At 33.1% G+C, this 15618-nt stretch overlaps 1 protein-coding gene across 1 annotated transcript; it reads right to left on the bottom strand.

Moving 5' to 3' along the window:
* Window positions 1-417: 417 nt before the first annotated feature.
* LOC118071091 (uncharacterized) lies at window positions 418-1035 on the bottom strand (the record flags this gene model as incomplete). The annotated part of the gene is made up of 1 exon (XM_035090048.1): window positions 418-1035. A coding segment is annotated over exon 1 (618 nt), but the record flags the coding sequence as incomplete, so codon positions are not given.
* Window positions 1036-15618: the final 14583 nt, after the last annotated feature.

Raw genomic sequence — 15618 nt, 5'->3', positions numbered from 1 at the left:
AATACATGGCTCATCTACTTTGTAATATTTACTTAAATATAACGGAATAATTTCACAATTATTATCTAAACCATACGTACAGTCATCTAAACCATACACATTTATTGCTAAATCGTTGAGTTTTTTAAATTTTGGAACATCATGTAAGGTTGTGGGACAGTTGATACCCTCACATCTTAACACACTTTTGTAATCAGGATATGAACTTGTTCTTATTGAATTTACAAAAACAGGATAAAGAGCTGCAGTAACAGCCCAAAAGAAACAACATTGATCGTTGTTTTTAATAATTAGTACTGCTTTTTTTTGTTGTATAAATTTTGGTAGAGGTATAAATGTAGATTGTCCAGCTAATAGGGGTTGATAACGATTAATATTGACTTGCAGATATTCAATTTCTACAAGTGACCAACCAGAATCTCGTTCTTGAAAATCCTCGACTTTTGTTAGTAGTTTGTCAACAACATTTTCCAGAAAATGTTTTTTTATGTCTGTTGACGGCAAAGTTGCTTCATTTTTAACATTAAAGTACTTAATTTTTACAACTGTTCCATCATTTGTTTGATTACTGAATTTACAAGCAAGGACAAAGTTTACTTTTAAATTTCCCTCACTCGTTACTATATCTGTCAACTTTTCGGTAATCAGCTTTTCACCGTCCAATAAGAAGTCTCGTAAATTTAAATGTTGCAAGTTAATAACAACACCAGTGCGAATTCGATTTTGGAAAATATTTTCTAAATCTTTCCATCGAATCAATTGTTCTATTGATTGAAGGCTTCCTCTAACGATTGAATGATTTATAAACTTTTCATGTAATGTTGCGAGTGCTGCAATTATCGATTGAATTCGTTGTTTTTCACCAACCGATAAACCACTCGATTGCAAATGTCTGTTTAATGTAGTAATATTCTCACTACTAATTCGCACCCACTTATAAATGATTTCACTAGATTCATGATTCAAAGATGGTAGAAGAGTATAAGCCTCCTCCATCATTTTAATTAAATCAGAATAATCGTTTAATGCACTCATTTCTTCCGACTATACTAGACAAACTTCAGAATTACAATGATGAAAAAGCGTGGTTGAAAAGATTTATATAGAATTTTGGATGACCTTGTAATGTGGTGCCATAATCCGAAAAAATTTCTTGAAAGTTCGAGAATATCAATTACCAAATTTAACCGTCATTAAATAACGATTTTCTTAAAATGTAGAGAGGGGAAATATTTAAATCGAAAGAACAATAATTTCAAATTTTTTTCTTTTTATTTATTGTATTCATTATTTTTGTAACATGAAAAATTTTTTTTTAGATTACATTGATTATCGTAAGATTTACATTTCATCAATTGTATCCATTATATTTTTTTTGTTTGACATGTAAAATTTTAGATTACATTTCATCATCAGCTATGAATAAATACAATTCATCCCCTCCAAAACAAAGATTCCAGAATGTTTCAATTTTTGATGCAATCATAAATTAAAACATGCATAAAAAAAAAACGTTTGCATAATGTTTCATCATCATCCCCCGCTGAAAACTTCCAGAACATATCAAGGCTGCGAATCATCCGTGAGATCATTTAAATTTTTGCTTGATTTTTCAAGAAAAAATCTTGAGGGGTTGGCATGATGTTTCATCATCGTTCTTGCTGAAAATTTCAGACTATCGAAAATTACATGTAATGAAAAAAAAATATAATTTTATAGACAATCGTTGTAGTGATCAAACAATAAAATTAGATGTTATAATTTTAAAATGGGGATAAACATATAAATAGATGATTTACCAAAAAACTTTTCAGTTGGGTTTTACATTTTGGCATGTATACAAATTTTTGAGCGCATCATGGAAATGATATTGGATATTCAAGGTTTCAAGCAGCCAAATAATCAGTTTTTAGTGAAAGAATTGGCGACTTTTACAATCCATGATAATAGTGATGGTATGGAAGACATTTCAGTGATAATTTTTAAACCGCCATATCAGTGGGAATATTTACCTGAAAAATATGAATGCATAAATTCGTGGTTGATACGTAATTATCATGGCATTCCATGGAAATCTGGAACAATACCATATGATAAACTTCCATACATTCTTCGTGTACTTGTTAAAGATCGAGACCGTATTTACGTGAAAGGAGATGAAAAGAAAAAATGGTTAGAAAGTTTAATTGACAACTCAAAAGTTGTAATTAATTTAGATGAGCTTGGATGTCCTTCGCTACATGCTCTGGATATAAATCATCTAAGAGATTGTAGGGTGCATAATGGAGAAAATAAAAAATGTGCAGAAAAGAATGTAAAAATTCTAAAAGCATGGTATATGGTGAATTTTCATGAAAAAACTCCATTTGAGAAGTCATTCAAATTGTATTGTTTATTAAAAAATATAACAAAAATGTAAAGTGAAGATATTGCTTGTCTTCCAAAGTATTTTTTCTTGAAGATTGTTCCAGAATACATCGACGATATTTGGGATAAATTACCGGAACATTTACAACTCGATAGAGATATCTTATTGCATCGTAAATGTTACAAACATTACATGTCATTAGATCACATAAGAACATTGAGAATTAATTGTATTGATTGTGAAAAAGAAGAATTCATTTATTCAAATACATAAAATGAAAATGTATAATTTTTATTTCTTAAATAAAAATTCTTTCTCAAGATAAAAATCTTTTTATTATTGTTAAAGAAGTCTATATAGATTTAAATCAATATCGTTCAATGATTTTTTCACCATTGGCCTTTTTGAAAAATATAAACATTTAGCCATGGTGTATGATGCATAGGACAAAATATTTAGTTCATTTTCGACAGTCAAACTGATCAAACCATACTAAGTAAGTAGTGACTTTTGCTTCATTCAAGTATAAAAAGTGTGTTTTTTTTTTTTAATTTTTATGCATCAATATAATTATTTATTGAGTGTAATTGTGAATTTTATGAATTGTTAAATGATAATTTATTTAAGTGGGAGAATTTTCCTTTTTTTAAGTTTGAAAACAATCTATCATAATCGTTATTACTTTTTAGATAAAGATGTGCACTTTCATTTTTCCGGAAGCCTGGTTCGATCTACCGATCACCCTCCTAGAAATTATTATTCTAATAACTCTTGAAAATCATTGGGAAGAGACGGGAGGGATAGAAGGCGCTACCCTTACACTTTGTGGCGTAACGGCTACCTGCCCAACGTTCCCCGGTAACGTCATACGGTTCCGGATAGAAGGAGACATCTCCGTCGTGCCACGACTTCTAAGCCAGGAAATTATCACTGTCGAAGACAGTGATAGTGAGGTAGAATTTCTACCTCCTTCACCTCCAACAATTGATGACGATGATAATTATGATGATGATGATGCCACTGACTATGATGATGGTTATGATACTGTAAGTCTTGTTTTATGATTAGTTTTTCTAGTTTTACTTATATGAAAAAGTTATTAAAGGAAATAATTTTAAGTACGACAGGTACATTAATGCTACTTGGGAACCATCATTCAAGGGATCATTATTTTTTTATAAAAAAGAAAAAATATATTATAATTTTTTTTTTTAATAAAAAAAAAATTGACTTGAAAGAGAAATTGTTTTACTCTAAAACCTTTTCCCAATCATCTAACATCCTTGAGACACATCACCGCCATTTTTTTTTCTACGGTTTTTTTTTTGCTGATAATTATAATATTATCGCTGAAGATAATGTATCACCAATCAGGATCGGTCAAAAAAAAATCGCTGCCGATAATTTATCAATGTCGATAACTTATCACGGTCGGTAACTTATCGTCAAAGTTATCGCGGTCGGTAATTAGTGCGGATCAGAACCCACTTTTTTTACTTGGCCGGTATTGCAGAGTGATCCAGAACCGGCCCTGCTTGTCTACTAGTATCGATAGTATTAAGCTGAAATTTAAAAAAATACGGTCTACTCGACAATTACAACGCTCGGTCCTTCAAATGAACTATGGTGGAATATACAGAAAAAAAGTAGCTCAAAATTGCAAATATACGTTGGGAAATTTTAAAATTGCGATCGATGCTGGGATGATGGTTCATGATTCCGATTCAAAAAAATTGGTATTATTAGCTAAAAAAAAATTTACAAACTGATTATCGCCGTCCTTAAGCATCTTCAACGTGAAAACTATGATTTGAAAGAGCTCCTCGTATTGTTCATCGTAAAATTAACAAATTCATATCATCAAAAACAATTGAAGATCGTAAAATGTTAAAACAAACATCAGAAGTGTTCATGAATGATGTAAAATCAAAAATTCAAGGATATGATTTAGACAACATATATAATTTTGATCACAGTGGCTTTCAATTAGAACTACATTCAGAAAGGACTCTAGCTCCAGAAGGAGAAAGAAAAATAGAGTGTACAGTTCAATCGGTTTCTTCGACATCTCACAGTTATACTATATAACCGAAGATATCAGCTGATAGAAAACTCCTTACTTCTCTTTTCCTTGTGCTAAAAGAATCAATAGGAAAATTTGGTCCATGGGTAGAAGCATCACTTTTTAGACCAGATCATGTACACCTGGAAATATCAAAATTTGGAAAACTTACTTCAGGTACAAAATTCAATTCAAATATTATATTATATTACATATTCTGGAAGTTTATATACTCATTTTTTTAAAACGCTTAATAATCTAGTTGAAGGATGTATTTTTTCCGAATGTTGGAAACAAGTTTACTTTTGATTGATTCCTGGAGTTGTCATTGTTATGAAGCTGTCACGTCTGTCAAACCACCGGATAAAGACATTGAGATAATGATTATTTCTTAAGGGGCTACTGGCCAAATCCAACTATTGGATGTTTTTGGGTTTAGAATATGATAGAACTTTGTAAGACATTTTTCAGATAGTGCCCTATTACGAGGAGATGATTTAAATTTATACTTGAGAAATAATATTATTAAATTACAATCACTGACTCATAATGAACTCTCCTCACTGCGATTCATTCATCTTTTTTATTTTTATGGTTTAAAAGTAGTAGCTATACACTTACTAAACCAGATTAATTTAAAAATCTAGTCGATTTTGCATTTGAAAATAACTGTAAGTCTTATTGTGTAATTCCGGGATGTAAAAATATTGCAATTATCCGTTGTGTATGGTGTAAATTATTAAAACCGTGATTCACAATAACAATATCACATTTATTATTACTAGTTACACTAATATAGGGTAATAAACACATAGGTCAAACTTTGTTTTTTACATGATTTATTTTGTGAATCAACAATGTGTGGTGTCATGCCGGTGAATGTAGGCTAAGCGCGCCAACATTGGACAAACTGATAATGCATGAAATAGTATTTTATGTGCATCACCGTGGTAAATTCGGCATCTTGTTTCCTCGAGTTGCTCGTGCATAACATCATGCCGATAGGCAAGGATGGAAAATACACCATCTTAGCAGGCCATAATGAATCTCTCGGTCTCAGAGAACAAGCCAGCTGACTTGAGATATTGAAAAGTCAGTTGGTGTGATAAGTCCTGTGTTTCAAGATGATGATGAAACACGCCATGTAAGGACTTTGCCACATGCTGCTCTATGTACCTATGTTCAAAGCTTTTCACGAACTTGAGAAGCGGATCAGAGCTCTCATAGATGTCATAAGCTAGGCCAATCACTAACCTGTCATGTAAACACTCCAAACTTAGTGATCCACGCCCTCCTAGATCACGGGGAAGGTATAGGCGTTGGACAGACGATTGCCGGTGATGACTTCGATGTAATGTTATCACTTTCCTCGTGATATTGTCCAGATCTTTAAGCTCTTTTCGGAACTATTTAAGAACTTCGAATGAGTGTAAGAAGACTGGGACAGCGAGCATATTTGTCCCTGCGACTTTGTTAGGACCTGATCATTCAGAGCCCCATAGTTTTTTAAGTCTCCTTATCATTGTTATGATTATAATAATTATTATTATCAATCAAATTGATATGCATTGAAACAATTGCTCCAAAAACATAGTATCAATGCAAACGCTTTAAGGATTAATGAGTGCTATTTATTGATACGTAAACAAGTTAGTATTATCATTATAGATAAATAAATTTCGAGTGATAATTTGGTTGGGTGAGGTTAAACATGGAAAAACTTAATTGCTTCCGTTTCGGAGGCAACTACGTCGCCAAATGAGTTCAGAGTGTCAGATTAATGAGTTGATACGGAGGCAACAAAGGCTGTTGAGAAAATCTCAACTTGTGAATTAACCTAACCGTTTAAGGATCGGGATGATTGTGCCAGAACAGAGCAAACGGAAATCAGGTCTTATAAAAAATATAATATCTTTATTTTCAGCACTAACAGGTACACAATATACACTGAATGACCTTTGATGTCTGAATACAAGAATTGAATGGCTTTAACAATAACACTAGTTTACAAAATTTTACTTTTTATTTATACCCCGAACCGAATGTATTTCAATATGTTAATCTACCTTCCCTAAACCTAAAAGTGTTAGCAGAAATATTTCATCACGTCGGAATTTTTTTCTGCAGTCTAATGTTTTTTTTAACTACCCGACGTGGTGGTGATATTTTATTGTATATTTGTTCGCTTCAAACGATAGTTACTTTGCTTTGCATTGATTTAAAATAGCAAGCAGAAAGTGAACAAAGTTCTGACCGTTTTTGTTATGTTTGTGGACAGTTTATATTTTCAAAAAAGAGAAGACCTATTGTAGATTCTTTAAAAACTGCATATCTACATTATTTTGGATTTCCTGTTGCAAATCAAGATAAAAAGTGGGTGCCTCACGTGTTTTGCGAAAGCTGTAGAATCTTCTTACTTCAGTGGTCATCAGGAGGAAAAGTTTACCTTCCATTTGGTTCGCCAATGCTATAGAGAGAACCTAGTAATCATGGAAATGATTGTTACTTTTGTGTTACGAAGACATTGGGATACAAAAAAAAAAATAAGGCAAGTATTATGTATGCCGATGTTCCGTCTGTTACTAAGCCGATTTTACATTCAAAAGATCTACCCCATCCGGTAGTTCGAGTGCAAATATATTAGATGACAATAACAGTGATGTTGAATTCAAGTCGATTTCTAGTGATTCTGACGAATTTTTACCTTAAGAAAACACTCCACATTTAATTAATCAGGCTAAATTAAATGATCTTATACAAGATTTACAGTTATCAAGATCCAAAGCAGAGCTTCTTGTCTCCCGCTTACAACAATGGAACTTGTTACTACCAGACACAAAAGTTACGTTTTTCAGAAACAGAAGCAAAGTTTACTCAGAATTTTTCAAGAGAGAAGGTGAATATTGTTATTGCACAGATATTCCGGGACTTTCTGAAGCAATGAATCAAAACTATGATAAAACAGAATGGCGCCTATTCATAGATTATTCGAAATATAGTCTCAAAGCTGTTTTATTACATAACGGAAATAAGAAACCTTCCATACCAATAGGACACGCAGTGAATTGTAAAGAGAGCTATGAAACGATGCGTACTTTGAGTGATTTAATAGAGTATAAAGAACATCAATGAAAAGTGTGCGGCGACCTCAAAGTCATCGGTATGTTAGTGGGATTGCAGGGTGGTTACACGAAGGACTGTTGTTTCCTTTGTTTGTGGGACAGTAGAGCGAAACAACATCATTATGTAAGGAAAGAATGGCCTGTTCGAAATGAGTATATTCCGGGCAAAATGAACATTAAACACGAGCTGTCGGTCGATCCAAATAACGTCACTCTGCCCCCTTTACACATCAAACTGGGGCTCATGAAAAACTTTGTAAAAGCGCTTGACAAAAACAGTGATGCTTTTCGGTATTTGCAAAAAATATTTCCAAACATTACAGAGGGAAAACTGAAGGAGGGTATATTTATTGGTCTACAAATCCGTAAAATTATGAAAGATTCTCAGTTTGAAAACCTTTTATCGGTTGAAGGAAAGTCTGCTTGGAACTCATTTAAAATGCTTGTAGAAAATTTTTTGGGAAATAAAAAAAGTGAAAATTATAAAGAAATTGTTGACAATTTATTGAGAAACTTTCATGATATGGAAGTGAACATGTCATTAAAGATTCACTTTCTACACTCTCATCTGAATTTTTTTCCTGAAAACTTAGGAAGTATGAGTGACGAACAGGGTGAACGTTTCCACCAAGATTTAAGGACTTTTAAAAAACGACATCAAGGATTTTGGGATGAAAATATGTTAGGGGATTACTGTTTGTCTATCATAAGAGAAACTGATTCAAATAATTATAAAAAGAAAGCGAAAATAAGTCATTTTTAATTCATTTTTGTATTAATCCTAAAATTTTTGTATTTCCCTTCAAGAAAATGAATATTTTTTAAACCAGACGTGACATAATTCTTTTATTATTTCTTCTGGATAGTTCTACCTGAACACAAAATAAAATAACAACTTTCAGCTGGGGTAAGAAAACTAGTGTTATCAAAACCAAATACAATCTCCACATCAGCTAACGTTTGGACAGTTTTATTAATTATTAAATAACAAAAGATATCAAACATTTAAGGAATATGCTTTAGACGGCGATAACCGATTTAGTATTCATGCGCATAATTGTGCAAATAATGTATTGATTATTTACGCACCTGATTCAGTATCATTATTCGAATTTCATAATCTTCGAGTGAGTTCTACAAAACCAATACTATCTCAGCTGGGAAATATCCAATTAATGAGTAATATAACAGCTTAATGATTGAAATATTCATATTGATTTTTATTTAAAATGATGTATAATATCAACGTGGTCAAAAAGCAATGTAGTAGGTATATTCGATAGCTTTTGTCAGTAAGCACATCACATGAACTTTTTCAAGTAAGTTTTTTTTTCTTACTTATTTGTAACAAATATGGACTTCGTAGATTTTATATTAAAAGACTCTTCATAGAGATGGAACTCTGAGATTAGACCGTCAGAATTTTTTTTTAAAATGCATGCACATTATGCTTGTACCTGGTTAAAAAGCTAATGAGCTTTGCGACAGTTGGTTAACAAATCGAGTCAACAATTACGTACAGAGTTGGATGGTTGTGTTGCATATTTTCATTAAATTTAAATCCAACGAATTAGTTTAAATAATATTCAACTATACAAACAGCGTTTTGGATTAAATAGGGCATCAGTTATTTCCGGAAAAATTTATGGAATGTCTTAAATTTGCAGCAGCAAGTAAGTTTCTTTTCGTAACGTTTTTATGATTGATTAAGTTTATTTTTCAGGAATTTTTTGTTTTTCAATGAATTTTATTGAAGACGACTCAAAAACATTAACCTAAATATGAAGTTATATAAAATCTGTTATGTACTGGCCTTGAGGATTCACATCAATTTTTTACGTTAAAAACTTCCTTCAGGTAAAATTATTCATTTACTGAACTAATCCAGAAAAGAAATTCTTCTACAAAAAAAACTCTTGACTTGATTACCAATAATTTCACAAGTCAAATTATTAGTAGAAAGAAAATTGATGCAGAATGTTGAGCAATGAATAAGTCGGGAACAAGTGACGATGGATGTAATCTTAGACCGATTCTCAGTTATAATTTAACGTTATTATAATGATAACGTATATGATATAGAAGTATTAAGTAACGATTAACTCTCACAGGTTAATGGTAAGTTAAGAATTTGAAAAATTCATTAAAAAAAAGTATGAAATTATTTCATTATTTTTAGATGGGAATGTTAATACTATGATATCGAAAATGGTGGGAAAAAATAATTTTGACTTCGAAATTCCAGAACACACCCAAAAAAAAAAGTACTCATATATATAAATTCGCCTATATGCCTCTGTTGCCTCCGTATCAACATATTGAAACGACGCTCTGAACTCATTTGGCGACGTAGTTGCCTCCGAAATGGAGGCAAATAGGTTTTTCCATCTAACCTCACCTAACCAAATTTTTGAAACTTGGTACACTGTACTTGCAGGGTGATTTTTTTTTCTCAAACGATTTCGCCACGGGCACACAATCGAACGTTTATGGTACCTACTTTTTTTTCGAAAAAAGTAGATTCATTTTTTGGAAAAAAATGAAATAATTTTACTCCAAAACGCGGAGACGATAAAGATATATAGGCGGATTCATATATATATACATATATTGAGATTATAACTGGAAAGGCGGACTTCTATAAGACGACTTTTTTCTATGATGTCTATACCTGCGAATGCGGATCCTTCCATAGTTCATGAGACAGATGTTCAGTTGTTGTGTGGAGACTGATTTTATTTTCATGGGACTACTTTCTATTGACTGAATTTTTTAGTTGGTTATAATATGTCAACAACGACGGACGTTAAATTTTAATAATTATGGCTGATTGGTGTTTTATTTGTGAAAGTTCTCTAACTGGAGGTTATTGTGTTAATGTAGTGCGTGGCTTAAAAACTTTAAAAACTCCAATTATCAAAAGGAATGATGGTCTCATAGACTTCTTAAATACTTTGTCAATGTGCATGTAGAGTGTCGGAAAGTATAAATCAGTAGAAAATCTATATCAGCTACAAAACGACGACTAGAAGAAATGGCTCCGGAAAGAGCTTAAAGATCTGGACATTATCACGAAAAAAGTGATGACATTATATCGAAGTCATTACCCGCGATCTTCTGTTCAACGCCTATACTTTCCCCGTGATCTGAGAGGGCGTGGACTACTAATTTCGGAGTGTCTACATGACAGGTTAGTCGTAGGCCTGGCTTATGACATCTATGAGAGCTCTGATCCTCTTCTCAAGTTCGTGAACAGCTTTGAACTATTGGGAAGGGATGCGTTCCTATATAGCGCAGCATATCAGGCAGCGCAGAACCTCGGCTCAGTTTTCGACCCTAGCAGCCCAGACGGTCTAAGGCTTTTGCAATTGACCAGATGGCAGCGAAAGGTCGATATAAAAAACAATCGAGCCATTAAAACTGCTCGACAAACATTTGGCAAAGTCCTTACATGGTGTGTTTTATCCTCATCTTCAAACACGAGACATGTCACACCAGCTGACTTTCCAATACCTTAAGTCAGCTGGCTTGTTCTCTGAGACCGGAGGATTCATTATGGCCTGCCAAGATGGTGTATTTTCCACCCTCGCCTATCGGCGTGATGTTATGCACGAGCAACTCGAGGACACAAGATGTCGAGTTTGTCACGGTGATGTAGATGAGACGCTATTTCATGTTTTATCGGCTTGTCCGATATTAGCGCGCTCAGCCTACATTCCCCGGCATAACGCCGCCCTAAGAGTGCTGTATTACCACCTTCGGCACTCTTACGGAATAGACGAGACACCAGTGCTGCCCTATGTGCCCGGTGAAATTGAGTCAGTCGTTGAGAACGGGAGAGCAAAGATTCTTTGGAATTACCCGCTCTGTACGCCTCAACGCATTGAACACAATAAGCCGGATATTACTCTTTTCGACCATACCACCAAGCACGTATCTTACATTGAGTTCTCAGCCCCGGCTGAGACAAATATACGTGCGAAAGAAGAGAGTAAACAGGAACGCTACAGAGAGCTCATGGAGGTCATGAGAAATGTCTATCACGAATACACAGCGCACGTGATAGTCCTGGTGATTGGCGCCCTCGGAGGGATGAGGGACCGCTTTCTGACAGAGCTTCGAACAATACCAGGCTGCCGTAGTCAGGCTGAGATTCTCACGGCTCGTATGCAGAAAGCGGTCATCCTTGGTTCTCTCCGAATCCTGAGACGACTGTAACAAATAACTGAACGGCTGCAGCCCCGGCTCACCCTCAAACCTGAGGGAGTCGGATGCCTACAGGATAATCCCGTCTGGTCAGGCCCCAGGTGGGTCGGAGCCCTGAGATCCCTGGCCAGACACCTCTGACGAACCGAAAAGAGATGATAATAATAATAATAATAATAATTTGGAAATTCATAATTTAGAAAATAATTCTAATAATTGGGTTGAATCGGTCTCAACTTCTTCGGTTAATATTAGTTCTTTAGCTTTAGCAAAACCCGGAAAATTTGATGGTTCTCAGACGTGAGAATCTTATTTCCGTCAATTGGAGACTATCGCTCGTCTGCATAAGTGGACAAATGAAGTTAAAGCATCGATTTTAGTGTCCTGTTCGAAGGACAATGCTCAAGTCATTTTAGAAAGTTTGAGTTTAGAAGACTTAGGGAATTTTGATAAATTGAAGAAAATTAAAGAAGATCGCTTTGGTGAAGCTCAATTTTCTCAAGCTTATTTTAGTCGTTTTCAGGCTAGAAAACACTCTGAAAATGAAAATTTAACTGATTTTTCAAATGATTTGGATAGGCTTGTCAAATTTGCGTATCCTTCGGTCTCTTCCGAAGAGAGAGATAGAATTGCTGGTTTACAATTTATTTTCGGATTAAAAAAATTAAAGTTACAATTTTCTCTTCGTTCAGAGAGAATTGAGCCTCTTCAATTAGCAACTCAGAGAGCTTTAGAGCTTGAGTCGATTGAAGATTTGACCTTTGGAGGTCAGAATAAAAATAAATTTAATAATAAGAATAATAATGATTTGAGTAAAAATAATTATAATTTCAATAAAAATAATAATTTTAGAAATAATTTTAAAAAGGATGATCAAAATAATTCGTTGAAAGGAAATTTTAGGTCAAATTCCCAAAATCAAAATTCTTCGCAAAATTCAATGTTGGATTTGTGGTGAAAAAGGACATTCTAAGAAGAATTGTCAAGTACTTCAAGCTGTTCAAACTAGTTTATCAAGTATTCATAATTTTAATGAGTCTACTAGTGAAAGTTCATCCAAAAAAAAATTTCGTCAAAACTAAAAATTAATTCAATTGATTTTTCTTATTCTTCTGGTTCTAAACCGAAACTTTTACTTAGAGGGAAAGTTAATGGCAAAAAATGTATTATGACAGTTGATACTGCTGCTGATATTACGGTTGTTAATTCTTCTTTGTGTGAAGGGATGGTAACTGTTTCGAATAGTTCTTCTATTTCTTATTCTATTTTTACAGTTTCAGGTGATAAATTTGATTTTGATTTTATCGAGACTGTAGAAATAAAGATTTCCACTATTAAGGTTAATATAGAGGTTGTTGTTGCTCAAATTAAAGAAGAATGTATTCTAGGATTAGATTTCTTAATCAAGTCTGGTTTATTTACTGATTTCAAAGATCGTCTTGATAAATACTCTCAGAAAGTAATAAAGTTATTTCAATTAATGAAATTAGTTCTTCTTTGAATAAACTTCCAGAATTTGTTTTAGATTTGTTTGAAAGATCTTTAAAATTTTTGGATGTCAATGATAAATTTCGTTTTGAAGAACTTTTATTGAAGAATTTGGATATTTGTGCGAAAAATTCTTTTGATTTAGGAAAGTGCAAAATTTTACAACATAAAATTAATGTTGGAAATGCACTTCCTATTAAACAGGCTCCTCGTCGTATTCCTTTACATTATAGGGATAAAGTTGATTCAGTTATGGAGGAAATGAAACAACAGAATGCAATAGAACCTTGTAATGGTCCTTGGGCTTCTCCTGTTGTTCTTGTTCCAAAAAAAGGTGATGAAATCAGATTTTGTGTTGACTATCGTAAATTAAACGATGTCACAGTTAAGGATTCAACACCAATTCCTCATCAAGAAGACATATTGAATATGGTTCTTGGTGCTCAATGGTTTTCTACCGTTGATTTGAAAAGTGGATATTGGCAAGTTGAAGTTGCTCTGGAAGATAGACCTAAAACTGCTTTTTGTATTTGGAATGAGGTTTGGCAATTTAAGGTTCTTCCTTTTGGCTTATGTAATGCTCCTACTACCTTCGTTAAACTTATGAACATAGTTTCAGAAGGTCTTCTCGGCAAAGTTCGTTTAGTTTATTAGGATGATATTATTATGTTCGGTAAAAGTCTAAATGAACATTCTCTTCATCTTAAAAATGTTTTTGAAAGACTTTTACAAGCTTCTCTTAAGATAAATCCTAAGAAATGTATATTTTTCCAAAAAAAAGTTATTTTCCTTGGACATGTAGTTTCTGGTGAAGGACTGAAAAGTTCTCCAGATAAAATTTCTGCTATTATTAATTCGCCTGTTCCTAAGAATGAATCTGAACTTAGAAGTTTTCTAGGTCTTTGTTCTTATTACAGGAAATTCGTCAAAGATTTTGCTACAATTGCAAAACCTCTATATCTTATTAGTCAGGAAAAGAAAGAGTTTATTCGGGATGATTTAGCTTTTCAAACGTTTCAAAAATTGGAACAAATTTTGACTTCTACTCCAATTCTGCGTTATCCTGATCCAAATTATTCTTTTATTCTTGATACTGATGCTTCAAATGTTGGCATTGGTGCTGTCCTATCTCAAAAGATTCCAGTTAATAGTAATGGTGAGACTGTTTATGAAGAAAAAGTTATTGCTTACTTCAGTAAGACTTTAAATAATCGAGAACGTAATTATTGTGTTACTAAGAAAGAATTATTAGCTGTTGTTATTTCTGTTGAACATTTTCGTCATTTTCTTCTTGGCAAGAGGTTCACTATTAGAACTGACCATGCCTCTCTCACTTGGTTACTTTCTTTCAAAAATCCTCAAGATCAAATGGCTCGTTGGTTTGAAATCTTATTTTAATATAATTTCGAAGTTCAATATAGACCTGGTCATAAACATGGCAATGCTGATGGTCTTTCTCGGCATCCATGTGATTGTAAAAAATGTCTGAAAATAGATTCTGATGAAAAATGTGATAGTAGGCATATTTTCCGTGTCTTTTGTGAAATTAATAATGATTCTGATTGGATCAAATTCCAAAATAATGATAACATTTTGAGTTTAATTATTAAATTCAAAAAGGAAAATAAAGTTCCCGAGTTTAATGATGTTTCACATTTGGATTCTACTTTTAAAATTTATTTACTTTATTGGAATTTTTTAGAATTGAAAAATGGTGTTTTAGTTAAACGTCGGGAAGCTCCAAATCTTTCTCATATTATTTTTTAGGTTGTCATTCCTCGAACTAAAGTGAATGAAATAATTCATGAGGTTCATAATTCTCCTTCTGGTGGTCGTTTTGGTATTAATACAACGATTTCAAAAATTCATCGACGATTTTTCTGGGCAACTCTTAAGCAAGATGTTGGAATTTGGTGTAAAAAATGCAAAGTTCTTTTCACTAAAAAAGGTTCTCATAAAAAATCTTGCGGTCAACTTTATAATGTTAGTTCTCCTTTTGGAAGGGTTGCTATTGATATTCTTGGTCCCATCACTAAAACCTCTTCTGGAAATAAATTTTTACCTGTTGTTACAGATTATTTTACTAGATGGCCCGAGACGATTCCACTGCCTAATTATCAGGCTTCTACTATTGCTGAGGCTTTAGTAACTCAAATATTTTGTAGATATGGTGTTCCTATTAAAATTCATTCTGATCAGGGTCGAGAATTCGAATCTGAAATCTTCAAGGAGGTCGTGAGTCTTTTTGGTATTAAGAAGACAAGAACCACACCTCTTCATCCTCAACTAAATGGTTTAGTTGAAAGAATGCATAGGACTATTCTACAATATTTGTCCGAATTTATTAGTAAGAATCAAACAGATTGGGATAA

The sequence above is a fragment of the Chelonus insularis genome, unplaced genomic scaffold (genome assembly GCF_013357705.1).
Source record: "Chelonus insularis isolate UGA/USDA-ARS -01 unplaced genomic scaffold, ASM1335770v1 contig_71_pilon, whole genome shotgun sequence".
NCBI classification, from domain to species: Eukaryota; Metazoa; Arthropoda; class Insecta; order Hymenoptera; family Braconidae; genus Chelonus; species Chelonus insularis.
The sequence above is the reverse complement of the archived record's forward strand: the minus strand, read 5'-3'. Positions and strand labels throughout refer to the sequence as shown.